Source organism: Cucumis sativus, chromosome 7 (genome assembly GCF_000004075.3).
Source record: "Cucumis sativus cultivar 9930 chromosome 7, Cucumber_9930_V3, whole genome shotgun sequence".
NCBI classification, from domain to species: Eukaryota; Viridiplantae; Streptophyta; class Magnoliopsida; order Cucurbitales; family Cucurbitaceae; genus Cucumis; species Cucumis sativus.
The window spans coordinates 4757769-4771940 of NC_026661.2; the positions used below are offsets into that span (position 1 = coordinate 4757769).

At 35.0% G+C, this 14172-nt stretch overlaps 1 protein-coding gene across 1 annotated transcript in view; it reads left to right on the forward strand.

The window, feature by feature from the left end:
• Window positions 1–14172, forward strand: part of LOC101212051 (serine/threonine-protein kinase TOR) — a 36075-nt gene that overhangs the window by 5639 nt on the left and 16264 nt on the right. Inside the window, exons 5-26 of the mRNA XM_011660561.2 lie at window positions 828–926; window positions 1272–1431; window positions 1542–1685; window positions 1808–1977; window positions 2082–2286; window positions 2362–2556; window positions 4736–4888; window positions 5074–5195; window positions 5321–5420; window positions 5556–5651; window positions 6978–7108; window positions 9097–9199; window positions 9616–9798; window positions 10051–10143; window positions 10227–10262; window positions 10342–10440; window positions 10534–10632; window positions 11023–11185; window positions 11336–11460; window positions 12094–12146; window positions 13509–13632; window positions 13722–13907. Of these exons, the coding sequence (XP_011658863.1) occupies window positions 828–926; window positions 1272–1431; window positions 1542–1685; window positions 1808–1977; window positions 2082–2286; window positions 2362–2556; window positions 4736–4888; window positions 5074–5195; window positions 5321–5420; window positions 5556–5651; window positions 6978–7108; window positions 9097–9199; window positions 9616–9798; window positions 10051–10143; window positions 10227–10262; window positions 10342–10440; window positions 10534–10632; window positions 11023–11185; window positions 11336–11460; window positions 12094–12146; window positions 13509–13632; window positions 13722–13907 (2839 nt within the window). The remainder of the gene's footprint in view (window positions 1–827; window positions 927–1271; window positions 1432–1541; window positions 1686–1807; window positions 1978–2081; window positions 2287–2361; window positions 2557–4735; window positions 4889–5073; window positions 5196–5320; window positions 5421–5555; window positions 5652–6977; window positions 7109–9096; window positions 9200–9615; window positions 9799–10050; window positions 10144–10226; window positions 10263–10341; window positions 10441–10533; window positions 10633–11022; window positions 11186–11335; window positions 11461–12093; window positions 12147–13508; window positions 13633–13721; window positions 13908–14172) is intronic.

Consider the following 14172-nt stretch of genomic DNA (forward strand, 5'->3'; position numbering starts at 1 on the left):
CTAATTTTGTTTGGAGACCTGCAAAATTGGACACCTAAAGTTTCATATGTAAAAATATGTGATTTTCTTTCTCAAAATTGTATGATCCTTTTTTTTTTTTATAAGAAACAAACATTTCATTGATAAAATGAAATAATAGGAAACCCCAAGCACCTAAAGGTGATTACAACACATTATTGAGCAAAAGGACAATGAATAAAAAAGATGAGTTGGGGATTCATCATTAGTACAACACATAATGAATAAAATGAGATCCCAAAAGCCTTAAAATTGTTGAGCCTTTCGTTGGTTTACTGCTTTTGGTTGGTACAAAGCAGTAGACCAACCAAAAGCGTCCAAAATGAAATCCCAAAATTGTTGAGCAAAAGAACAATGAATAAAAAAGATGAGTCGGGGATTCAACATTAGTACAACACATAATGAATAAAATTTCCATGATCCTTTGATATTCATGTGTGCCATTTCTTTTCTGGTTTTTCATTGTTGGTTTGGTGATTGTCGAGATGGTTATTTTTTTTTTTTTGAACAAGAGACATCTTTTTGCAGATGTGAATTCTGGTTTGCAAGAACTATCTTGTTACCTTTGTTTTTTATTGGGAAAAGTTATTCTGTTATGAGGATATATTATGTTGTTTAGCAGATCTGATGGTGTTTTATGTGCTTGTATCATGCATGCCCATGGGTTTTTGAATACCAGTTCATAGAATTAACTGGCTTGCAAGTTGCGTCTTTGTGTGAGTGTGCATCTGGCTTTGCCAAATGCATATCTTTTCACTTGTACTCTATTTGATCAAATAAACTGCATATGTTTTGCTTTCATCTGATAGGTACTATCGAATGTTTGAAGCCACACAAGATGGGTTGGGTAAAAATGCTCCTGTTCACAGCATTCATGGTTCCTTACTTGCAGTTGGTGAGCTTTTGAGGTTAGTGTAGATGGTATATTTTGGATGCATGAATTAATTTCTTATGAGTTACATTGACACCCAAATGTTGTAACCTTAGGCGAGTTGTCCCATGAGATTAGTCGAGGTGTGCGTAAGCTAGCTCAGACACTCACAAATATATAAAAAAAATTTTAAAAACAAAAGATTGAATGTTAATTCATTTTCTTGAAGTTTTTGTCTATTTAATTTTTAACTTTAAGCTTTACCCATTTGAGACTTCTCATTTTGTGGAACCCTAGTGTAGACTGCAGTGCATTCTTCTCTATTTAGTCTTTCTGGCAAGTGGCAACCACTTTTTGACTGATATATTCTGTATTTTTATAGGAATACAGGTGAATTCATGATGTCAAGATATAGAGAAGTTGCTGATATTGTCCTTAGGTACTTGGAACACCGGGACCGTCTTGTACGCTTGAGCATAACTTCATTATTACCTCGAATTGCTCATTTCTTACGCGATAGATTTGTGACAAACTATTTAACGGTTAGTTAATTTTGCCTTCTTTTATGTGATACTATCTTAGCTTGGCTACTCATCAAATTGTTTTGGAAATTATTTTCTTTGTGATTCACTAATATGTGTACAATTTGTAGATATGCATGAATCATATTCTCACTGTTTTGAGAACACCGGCTGAGCGTGCTAGTGGGTTCATTGCCCTTGGAGAGATGGCTGGTGCTTTAGATGGGGAGCTGAAATACTATTTGCCGACTATTACAAATCACTTACGTGATGCAGTATGTAAACATTTTGCTAGCATTTTTCTGCCACATATGCTGGTTATTTGTTTCTCACAGTATGGAGATTCCATTGGCTAGTTTGATGGTTTGTGAAAAGTTTCAAATATCTTAATCTTCAGATTGCTCCACGTCGTGGTAGACCCTCACTTGAGGCTTTGGCTTGTGTTGGAAGCATTGCAAAAGCCATGGGGCCAGCTATGGAATCTCATGTTCGAGGTCTCTTGGATGTTATGTTCTCAGCTGGTCTTTCACATACACTTGTTGAATCCCTGGAGCAAATTACTACGAGGCAGACATAATTTCTTTACCAAATTTTTTCCTCATTTGTGCTGTTGTTTAATATTTTTTCAAAAAATCTCATGGTTTCTTACATTTGCTTTTATTTTGTATCAGTATTCCCATTTTGCTTTCCAGCATTCAAGAGCGGCTTTTAGATTCCATTTCAATGGTTCTATCAAAATCACATTCTCCTCAGGGTAGGGCTGCTGCTGTGGTGGGGCGAGCAAATGTGATGACAGTTCCTCAACCAGTTTCGGATCTTTGTGGTTCATCACTTGTGCAGCTTGCATTGCAAACACTTGCTCGTTTTAACTTCAAGGTTCATTGTGTACAGTTGGAAACTAACTCTATGTACAAAAATTTTTTAGTCTAAAATTTTGTTTATTTTGGTTAGGGTCATGATCTTCTTGAATTTGCACGGGAATCGGTCGTTGTGTATTTGGATGATGAAGATGGAGCAACACGGAAAGATGCTGCACTATGTTGTTGCAGATTAGTTTCAAATTCTTTTTCTGTCATGGCATGCACACAATTTGGTACTAGTAGGTCTAGTCGCGCAGGTGGGAGACGTCGTCGCCTTGTTGAGGAGGTATATTATTTTTGTAAAAATGGTTTTTTTTAATTTTATCTTTGTCATCGAATTGTTGTTATTGTTATTATATTTTTGTTTGCTAACACTCTCTTTCTTCTCCCTTTGTTCCTCGATGTTAAACTAGATTTAGGTTGCTGGGGCAATGAAATTATTTTAGTGTTGATTTATTTTAAATTTTCGAGTTAGTTTTAACTTGGGTTATACTTATTATTGCTTTTTAAGAGCGAATATTGTATTTTAAATTCTCTTCCCATTTATGAACGAGGCATCCCTTTTGTACTCATTCATTTTGAAATTAATTAACACCTTTCTACTGATTCTTCTTGAAATTTACGAGGTTAATCTTCTTGGTGAAAGTTATTCTTCCAAGGGTGATGATTGGGGTGTTCATAAGAACTTCAGAAATTGAAACCAAACTAGATAGTGTCAGTTGGATGGTTTAAAAGTTTTTGCTCATGGTTTTTTCAAAACTGCTCTGGTCTTCTCAATACCACTTGTGTTTTTGTCAACCCCATTTCTCTCGCATGGTAACTATTCAATTTTAAACTCATTCTCTCTCTTCTTTTCCCTCTTCACTCTTCTTCTCTCTTTTTTTCCCCTCTTCTCTCATTGCCTCCTTGCAATTACCATTGTCACACCACTGTGCTAAGGCCACCATTTTTCAATGTATCCTCTCTCACTTCTTTCTTATTTTTCTTTCTCTCTCGATCCCCCTCCTTCTTTTTACTTTATGTTTTCATCCTTTTATCCTTCTCTTCTTCCCTCTTTCTTTGTTCAATTCGACAAATGTACAAAATTGACTAAAACCGGCCAGACGACCATGTGGATAGTTGGTCAGTGTCATCAACCTCTAAAAAATCTTCAAAATGGTCTGATCGAAATCGATGTGCCAGTGGCCGATGACAGTTCTAGCCAAAAACGGACATCAATCTATTGATGAACTATGCTTACTTTGTTACAATTGCGATGTTGAGGAATTATGGTATATTTTGTATCAATTTCAATTTCTTGAGATGGTCAAAGATGCCTAGAAAGCATATCAGAACTTTTTTATGTGAAGGCTTAGATGAAAGAGGTGGTTCACAATTAGTTAATTGGAGATGGATGTCTTGGTTTTCAAGGGACGAGGGGTTTGGGATTGGTAATGTGGATACCTACAAGAGCGTTACTCCTCCCCTCTTTTCCCTCTAGTTGAGACGTTCGGTCACTTTTTGATCTTCTATCCCATCCCTTCACTGTATTAGCTTTGATGACTGGAATGCAGCAGGGAGATATTTAACTGAAGCCCATTGAGCAAGTACAAAAGAAGAAGATGCAACAACGGTAGAAAAGAACAAAAAAACCTGTCACAAGCTAAGAAGCATGGACACTTTACTTTGGCTAGCATGTCTGTGTCCGAAATGTGTCGAACACTTGGACACTCCAACACTTGGTGGACACCTATCGAACACTTGTTAGTGCAATAAATCCATTGGACATGCATAGAACACTCGTTTAGTAGAGTAAAAAGACACATATATGACAATAGTAATAACTTTTGAGTGTAGAATACATCAAGCTAAGTCTTTTAAGCATATGATTACATCAATGCATTTACTATGATTTTTTTACTACAAAAATGGTATACATTTTTTAATAAACGTGTCCTTGTCGTGTTGTGTCCTAGATTTCTAAAAGGTGATGTGTCATTGTTATTAATATAATTAGATTATTCTTAGGAGATATTATTCTTAGGAGATATTATTCTTAGGAGATATTATTCTGGAGATATTATTTGATATTATTTCCTTAAGTGTATTTCTCTATGGTTATATATAGGCTTGTATCTCTATTAAGTAATTAAGGAAATATAGATTGATTCCATAAAATCAACAATTGTATCCGTGTCGTGCGTTTCTTGTCTGTGTCTCATATCTGTGTCCATGCTTCTTAGGTCACAAGAGTAGTGTCGGCTGTGGAAGGCAGCAGAGGGAGGACACGGATAGACGTTTATAGTTCATAGGTTTTTTTGAAACCATAGTTTCTTTTTTCTTATTAACAAAATTTGGGATTTTATTGTAAGTTGTTTTTGTATTCGCCTCTTCTGTTTTTTCCTTTGTTGGTGTTTCCATGAAATATTTTTTTCAGAACCTGTGCACTCCACTAAGTATTCGTACTAATTTGAGTTTTTTTACAGCTTGTGGAAAAGCTTCTTATTGCAGCTGTTGCAGATGCTGATGTTGCTGTTCGCAATTCCATCTTTGTCTCTCTGCATGGAAATAGGGGGTTTGATGATTTTATAGCACAGGCTGATAGTTTGAGTGCAGTCTTTGCTGCACTTAATGATGAGGTAATTCAGCACTTATAAATTCTAGTTTGAGGATGTCTGTCAGTTCACTTTTGTAAACATGCTGGGTGCAAGGTCACAATTTTCAGAGCGGTGCTTGGACTCTAAATTTTTTTGAGTAGTGTTGTTTATGTTTTGTCTGTTAAAAGGATCAATTTTTTAAAAGTGAATCTGACTTAATGATATAGGATTTTGATGTTCGAGAGTATGCAATATCTGTTGCTGGGAGATTATCTGAAAAAAATCCTGCATATGTTCTTCCAGCTCTTCGTCGCCATCTTATACAACTTTTAACCTATTTGGACCAAAGGTAATGAGAAGCAGGTTTTTATCTTGGATGGCCAAATCTACCAGTTTCAATGGATAATGATTATCATAAATTATAAAAGTTTGATTGATTGCGAAGGCCTCGATTAAAATTTTTAAAGTTAGCAGTGCAGATAATAAATGCCGAGAAGAAAGTGCGAAGTTGCTGGGTTGCTTGATACGCAATTGTGAACGGTTAATACTTCCTTACATTGCTCCAGTTCACAAGGTTTAGTAAATTTCAACTCATGAACTTCTGTGTGTCTCTCTTTATTTGAACACTTTCAGACTCTCCACATACACTCTCTCTCGTGCACTCTTTGTCTTTGTCTTCTCTCATCTGTACTCTGGATGTTTTCTTTAGGCACTTGTGGCAAGACTTAGCGAAGGCACTGGGGTGAATGCCAATAATGGCATTATCACTGGAGTTCTTGTAACTGTCGGAGATCTTGCTAGAGTGGTGGGTGACCTTTTACAAGTCTTTATTATTATACATTCCAAATAATTACTCCATTTTACAAATTACATCTTGTTGTTTAGGAGGCAGGAAATTTGAGCGTCCTTTTGCCTTGCCCTTTTCCTTCTAAACGTGTTTCATGTGTATAGGGTGTACTGTGATCTCCATTTGTGTAACATTAGACAAAAGCACCTTCAACATAGAAAATTGTGTTGTAGTATGGTGGTGGAAGGTTTCCCTTCAATGGTATCTGGAGGGTGGACCTTGTATTCTACAGTGCATTGGAATTGTCATTTTTAAATATAATTTGCTAAAAGAGCAGCAATAACATTGAACTCTTGGATAAACATCCCTTAAAAGGTTTTAATTGCAATACATCTTTTATTGCTTTGTGGGTTTACGAACATTAGATTCTATTAGGTCCACCTCCCTGCTGCCCTTTTAATTCCACCTACTCTCGCAGTAAACCTAGGTATAATAATAAACTGTCAACAAGGAAAGTGCATTTTGATATATTGATGTACAGTTCATTGGTTTGTTGAACAATAAAACGTTAATGGTAAATGTTTTTTCCTCTGCTTTACTGTACGTAGATGATCAAATTAGGCTATCCAGTTGTTTCTCTAAATGGCTGTAGGGTTATAGGGCATAAAGGTATATGGGTTCATTTGTTAACTGAAAGGATGTGACTAATCACTTATAAAGTGCTTTAGTTGTAAAGGTTATCTTCCAAATACTCCCTTCTTATTTTAATTTGGGGGTAGCCACTTATTATGTCTGCTTTAAAATGTTGCAACTACTTAATTGCTGAGATCTGTCAGTCTAGAAATTGTGAATCAATAATTATAAAGATTTTTATTTTGTTTCTAAACCTACTTTATATAAGTTGAAGAAAAATTTAAGTATGCTCGAACACTTTTCCGCAGTTTACGAGTTTCTCAATTTAAAGCAGCCAAATGTTTCATGCAACAAAAATACAAAGGTTCCTTATGAGAGAGATTTTTCGTTATGCCTTCTATTTAGATTTCTTCGTTAGCTTAAATTTTTCTGATGGAATTCACTTTTTAGCTTGTCATCTCCTTTGTTTGCCTAAGTTTAGCTTTGTTGTAGTTGTTGACTGAATTCTTCTCTACCCTCTTGTTCTTAGTATAACATTCTCGTATGTCTCATTTATTTAATAATAAACATAGAGGCTTGTCTCCGTTTCAAAAAAAAGTAAAAAATAAGAATACAAAAGTAAAATAAAATAAGAAGAAAAAAAGCTTAGTCAAATGTTTTACAATTATTATTATTAATATTATTATTTATTTGCTCTATGGTTGTTGACAGGGTGGTTTTGCAATGAGACAATACCTCCCTGAACTCATGCCGTTGATTGTTGAAGCCCTGTTGGATGGAGCTGCTGTTGCAAAACGTGAAGTGGCTGTTTCTACACTTGGTCAAGTTGTTCAGAGCACAGGGTACACAACCTTTTCATAATGCCTTAAAAATGTTAATGGATTCTTTGGTTTAATTTAAGGTGTTGGTTAGTTAGAATATATATTTGGACCCAGCCTAGTCCTTTGGGCTCAAATTTGTCTAACCTAAATGATTCTAACTAGGTGGCAAACCAAACCAAATCAAACTAATTAGTAATTAACATTTTCACTGGATTGATTTAGGCACTTTAGGTAACATATTTTTTTTGAAACGAAAACAAGCCTCTTTATTAATGATAATAAATGATGAGACTAAAGCTCAAAGTAGAAGAGTATTATACTAAGAGCAAAAGGAACTATGGGAAAATACAAACTAAATGATGAATCTTGGAGAAGTCTTGAACAACTAACACCGAAGTCTCTATTCTTTTATTAATATTTCTGAATTCAATCATAACAGCCTTACCTTTTAAGCTTTTTATACCAAGTACAGAAGGTGACTTATCACCTTTACAACCAGTTAACAAAATCTAATTAAATTCCATCAGCTACTTACTAAGACTTAAAGCAGCAAATGTTACTTCACTAAAACTAAAACAAAGATATGATGGAAACTCAAAAACAAACCTAAACAGGAAAACAACGAGCTAATCAAAGCCACTGAAAGACACTAAATCAGTAGAAAACTAAATACAAGGCAGAACTTAAACGCTCCCTCAAAAACTGCCCACTCGAATCTAAATTCTTGCACACGCAATTCTTCAAGATGAAAGGAGAAAGAGAACACCAAGAAGATGCAACCAGCTGCCTCAAAACTATCTTGCCAATGCAATCCAATGCAGAGGATCAATGGAGAAGACGGCGGTAGAAGGAGAGAGGAGAGAGAATACTTACCTCTTTGGTGGTGTTGTTTTTCTTGGATAACATATTTTTTCAAATTTATGGAAATCAATTTTGGAGCGATAATACTTAAGTATCTATTACGTATTTTACCACATCGAATTAAAAGAAGTGGATCCCCTCTTTCGTCTCTGGAACATGAGTAATGATAGAATATTTCATGAGCGATGATTTTTTTTAAGAACATTACATGCCATAGAAGTGCAGACTGCTTGGTACAACTAAATTTGTGGGCAACACTAAAATTGAACACATTTTATTAGAGAATTACCGAAAACTGAAGTTACCCTGCTTAGGTGTTGAATCGTGCCAACCGAACTGCATACACTGACGGTTTGGTCAGTATAAATTAGCAGTTTTTTAAGTGGAGCATTAGGCACTTGCACTTGGGTTGGGTAGGTGGTGCATCTAGATCGACTGGTTTTTATATTTTGAAAGTTGGGAGGCCAAACATCCACGACGATGTCCATCCTATGGAACATCTAATCTTTGATGAATGGAAATTAACTGGAATGAGGAAACTTGAATAGATTGGTAAATGTAACATATCAACTCGATAACTCTTGAGCCAACTAGTATGGGGGAATGATAAAGGATCAATCACCACAAATCAAGATCTAATTGTCTTTCATTTGTTATGGTTATCCTGAAGTACTTTTTGGTAATGGGAAGAATCCAACAAACCGAGCAAATTGAAAAAAAGTCGACTAAATTGACATCAGGTAGGTTGCCTAGGGACAATTGATTAAGTTGATCTCATAATGGGTTTTGTTTATTTATTTTTCCTGAAACGAGGCAGAAACTATGATGATTCTAATGAATGAAATAACTCAGTTTTAGACTTGCCTTCCCTCTCTCTTTGATATCGTTTCCTGATTTTGTAATGTTTAAGTTTGGAATGTTTTTATTTTTTCGTTTGTATCTTTTGAGTATCAATCACTTCTCATAATTTTGTATCTTGTTAGAATATTGCAGGTCAGGTTCCTATATCTTGTACATGTTGTTCTGCTCCATAAAATAAATATATAATTTTTTATTGGAAGAAGTCTTGAGTGGCATTCTCTTTTATTTGCTTATTAATTTACCCCTGATGATGATGGAAGAACTAATATTTTTCACTATCATGATAGGTATGTTATAACTCCGTACAATGAGTACCCGTTGTTGCTTGGCCTACTGTTAAAATTGCTGAATGGTGAGCTAGCGTGGTCTACTAGACGTGAAGTATTAAAGGTAGGTACACCATAACCAGACAAAGTGATTGTTTAGAATACCTTCTAGTTTAAGCACTCCTTAAAAATATCATCTAACAAAAATACTTCTGTATTTTCATTTTTGAAAAATTCTATTTTTAACACAATTTCTTTATGTTGAACTATGTTAAAAAAGTGTAGCTATTAATTGCAAGGATGTTTATTTTTCTTACTACATATTTTCAAGATTTTAATTTCACCTCTTTGAAGTTATTTTTAGGGAATTCATCTCTAAGCTTTTCTTCAAAAGTTAAAATTAAACCAATTTAGAATCATTCAAAAAGGCATAAGAAACAAATTAAAGAGTAGGCACTTTTTTTCCGAAAATTTATTCCAAACAAACTAGAAATTTGTATCATTAATGTGTTCAATTTTAAATTGCTTGAATTTAATCAGGTTCTAGGAATAATGGGTGCTCTGGATCCTCATGTGCATAAACGCAACCAACTAAGCTTGCCAGGGTCACATGGAGAAGTAACGCGTGCAGCAAGTGATTCTGGTCAACATATTCAATCTGTAGATGAACTTCCTATGGAGCTGTGGCCCTCGTTTGCGACATCTGAGGATTATTATTCCACGGTACTCTGCTCAATGAAGTATAATACATAGATACCTAACTCTGAAAGATTTTTAAGGTTTCAATTAAATTTTAGATTCAATCAAGTGGCACAGATTTAGTTCCCATTTGGGGCTATCAGCTGAAATATAAATTCCACTAAGTTTCTAAATTATGAGATATTTGAATTGAAAATAAGATGTAAGTAGAGGAATGACAAGGTTAGGTGTTTCAGATACGTGTGCTTGTTTATTCACTTGTTTTTAAATTTCCAGGTGGCAATTAGCTCACTCTTAAGAATACTTCGAGATCCTTCCCTTGCGAGTTATCATCTTAAGGTGGTTGGATCGCTTATGTTCATATTCAAGGTATAGGGTTGAAGCAATTATTTTCTCTTTAGTTGTTCTCACTCGAGTCAGCTCCATTATCACTAATTTTCTCTTTATTACAGTCTATGGGGCTCGGTTCTGTTCCATACTTACCCAAGGTCAGTTTATGTGATGATGAATTTAATTAATTTGGAATTTTCTTTAGTTATCTAAATTCTTTCCTACTCTCAACTTCAGGTTTTGCCCGATCTGTTCCACACTGTTAGCACATGTGATGATACTTTAAAGGACTTCATAACGTGGAAACTTGGAACTTTAGTTTCTATTGTCCGCCAGGTTTATAACAAACTGCTGTGTATTGACATTTTATCCGTGCTACAAATGATGTTATCCAAGAACCTCCTAAAGCTCATGCTTGTGTTTGTGCAGCACATTCGCAAATATTTACCGGAATTGCTCTCTCTCATATCAGAGTTGTGGTCATCCTTCAATTTTCCCTCTACTAGTCGTCCTCCGCTTGGCTATCCAGTGAGCATTTCTTTGTTTCTTTTTTTTTTTTGAGAAAGGAGACAAAGCTTTTGATTGAACTAATAAAACGAGACTAATGCTCATGGTACAACAACAATTATAAGACAAGAAGAAAATTTTGATCAATGAGCATAAGAACTAATTAGAAAACAATGGCGTTTAATCTAGAACATAAATCTTGAATGGAGAATCTTGCAAAAGATTTGGAAGGAGAACGCCAATTATTTCCTAACTTCCTTCCTCAGTATCTCTATTTATAACCAAATACCCAAACAAATTCTCTTGCTAATTACAAATATACCCTTAATGACATTCCTATCACCTTTCAGTTTCATTCTTTACCATTAAATGGATTCCGGCTGATTTTGTTCTTTAACTTGTTTGGGTTAGGTTCTTCACTTAGTGGAACAACTTTGCTTAGCCCTGAATGATGAGTTCAGAATGATTCTCCACATTATTCTTCCTTGTTGCATTCAAGTACTAAGTGATGCTGAACGTTGTAATGATTATACCTATGTTCTTGATATTCTTCACACTCTTGAAGTTTTTGGCGGTTAGTACTCATCATATTTGGAGCTACCGTTATTATTATGTAGTATACAATGTGGAATTTCTTTGTGGGCAATACTGTTCTCGTCTCGATACTATTTCTTTTCTTATTTAATGTAATCTGTCGTGCTTGTTCATGTAATTCATGTTGTAGGCACTTTGGACGAACATATGCATCTTCTTCTTCCTGCTCTTATTCGTTTATTCAAGGTGGATGCTCCAGCGGACATACGGCGTGCTGCAATCAGAACTTTGACAAGATTAATCCCTCGTGTTCAGGTTCATCATCAATCACCCTTTTGTATGTTCAAGTTTTTTTCTCTTTCATACACTAGAAGCAGTTTTGCTTCTATTATTTTTTAGATATTTTTTCTTATGTTAGAAACAAAATATTATTGATCTGCTAATAAGATGAACAAGAACGAGTGAATTGAATCCGTCCCCAAAGTAAAGAGATCAGTTGTACAGTATAGAAATCACAGTATTTATTTATTATTATTAAAGTTGGACAGTTTAGAAAGATTTGGATCTGGAGAGAGGAGATTTTTTTTTACTACGGGCAGATATTTATTATGCATCTTCTCTTTAGTTTCGGCATTGACTGATATTTAAAATCACTACCTCGTGTTCTAGAACAAAGCTTTATGCAAGTATCCATTCTTTTAGATGGGGAGTTTTTGTGGTAATATCAGTATCTGATGATTTTGATCAAACCTTTGCTTACAAATAAAGTGATGCATAATAAAAATAATTTAAATAACCTTCATGATCAAATGTATATACTATATCAATTAGAAAAAATAAGCATTAAAATAGCATCTTCAACCTTTTTTCGCCAAAAGCAAGTCAAAATCTTAAAATAATTTTTTATATTTCTTGGCTCAGCTAACGTTTCTGTAATCATTTTGTCAGGTAACTGGTCATATATCTTCTCTTGTGCATCACCTAAAGCTCGTCTTGGATGGGTCAGTCTCTCTCTCTTCTTTCTTTGTGTATACAAATATACAAATATATACACAAAGGAACAAATATTCAAGATTTCAGGTTAAAGAAAAACAATGTTTGAATGCCACATGTTTATTTAGTACTGAAACAATGGAAATAGGTGGATAATGGAGAAGGAGAACCTTCTACTCAAACAAAGTTAATAATTAAAGCAAAGCTAAAAAAACAGTGTCCTAAAACAAGAAGTTTAGGCACACTCCAAGAAATTAATTTGACAGAAGCTAGGGATTGTGGTTAACAGAACTTGGGTTACTGATGTATACCAAATATGAGAATTATACAATGAGTGTAATAGAGAAGCCTAGAAATTGAGGGATCAGTAGGTGCACCCGGACATCTCAACTAGGTTGACACCCCCTTAGCACCCTCATTTGTTTCCAACAACCATATCCAAAATACAAGAACAATACTAAGGTCTTGAAAAGACCAAGATAACAACCAAAAGAACAATATAAGCTTTCTATGGTAGACAGAAGCAAAGCGAAAAAGTAAAAACTCAACAGGAGAAATACAAGTTAAAGCCCGTCAAAACTACAAAAGCACAAATTCTGAACTAGCAATGGGGGAAGCTGCATTTAATCTCTTCAGATGAAGGCAGTCCAGTTGAGGCGGATGTCCTGTATGAAGTAATCTTTGAATTCTGGATTTGAAGAAGATCAAGCTGCAGCATTTCTTTTAGAATTGTCTACGATGTCAACCCACTCCCTTTTTTTTATCACGAAAGATGCGTTGGTTACATTCAAACCAAATCTCTGCTAGAAGCGCTTTTATCAAATTAATCCAAACTAGAAAAGTTTTTTTTGATAAATAGGGCCCCCTTAATAATTGGAACACATTGGTGCTTAACGAACCATCAAAGACCCAAGCTGTTTCGAGCATAGAAAATATGCTAAACTGATCGCAACAAACTCATATTGGGAAGCTTCCTTTGCATAGTCTTGGAACAGTTTAGAGAACCCACTGCCATAATCCAAACCACTACATTTATTCACCTTGGACTGCTGGTTTTCCAAAGTGCTTTAAAGCAATCTTTTTCCAAAGATGAAGAGGGAGAGAGGTGCTTTGAAAGGGACTTAACTGAAAAATGGCCCGAGGATTCTAATGACCAAAGTCTCCTATCATCCATATCTGTTAGACCTTTAAGAGATATGAGTGTTAATAGCCTTTGAAAATCTTGAATTTCTTCATCTTTTAGCAATCTTCGAAAGATTAATGACCAAGAATTAATGACATAATCCCAATGGGCAAGATTTGTGCTATTTGCTTACCTATTTTTCTCTTACATTTCATTAATCCTTTCATTTAAATTTTTACATGTACAGGAGGAATGATGAGCTCCAAAAAGATGCTGTTGACGCACTTTGTTGCCTAGCCCAGGCCCTTGGGGAAGATTTCACTGTTTTTATTCCATCAATACACAAGCTTCTATTGAAACACCGATTGCGGGTTTTCCTACTCTTCTGACAACATCAATTTATTTATTATGTCTATTTAATTGTATTTGATGTATGATAAGTGAATGTTACTGTTATCAGCATAAAGAATTTGAGGAAATTGAGGGACGTCTGCGAAGACGAGAGCCACTGATTTTGGGAAGCACTACTGCTCAACGTTTGAGTCGGCGAGTTCCAGTGGAAGTCATCAGTGATCCTCTAAATGATGTTGACATTGACCCTTATGAAGATAAGTCAGATGTGCATAAACAGTTTAGGGGTCACCAGGTATTTGTGACATTACTTGCTTCTATTGCGTTGATTTTGTATTGTAATGTATCCTGAGCTTGTGCAAACATTTTGAAATGTGTATTTGTCTATGTAGTTAGCTTCTATACAAACTCAAGAATTAATGGTTGTAGTTCTATGACAGCAGAAATAAAGCATCTATTTTACATATGGCTTAGAATATTATGTAGAAGTGAGATAGAGATACTCAAAATGAAGTTGTGGAATGGAAATAATCGTTCTGACTGCTAATAATGGTTCAAAA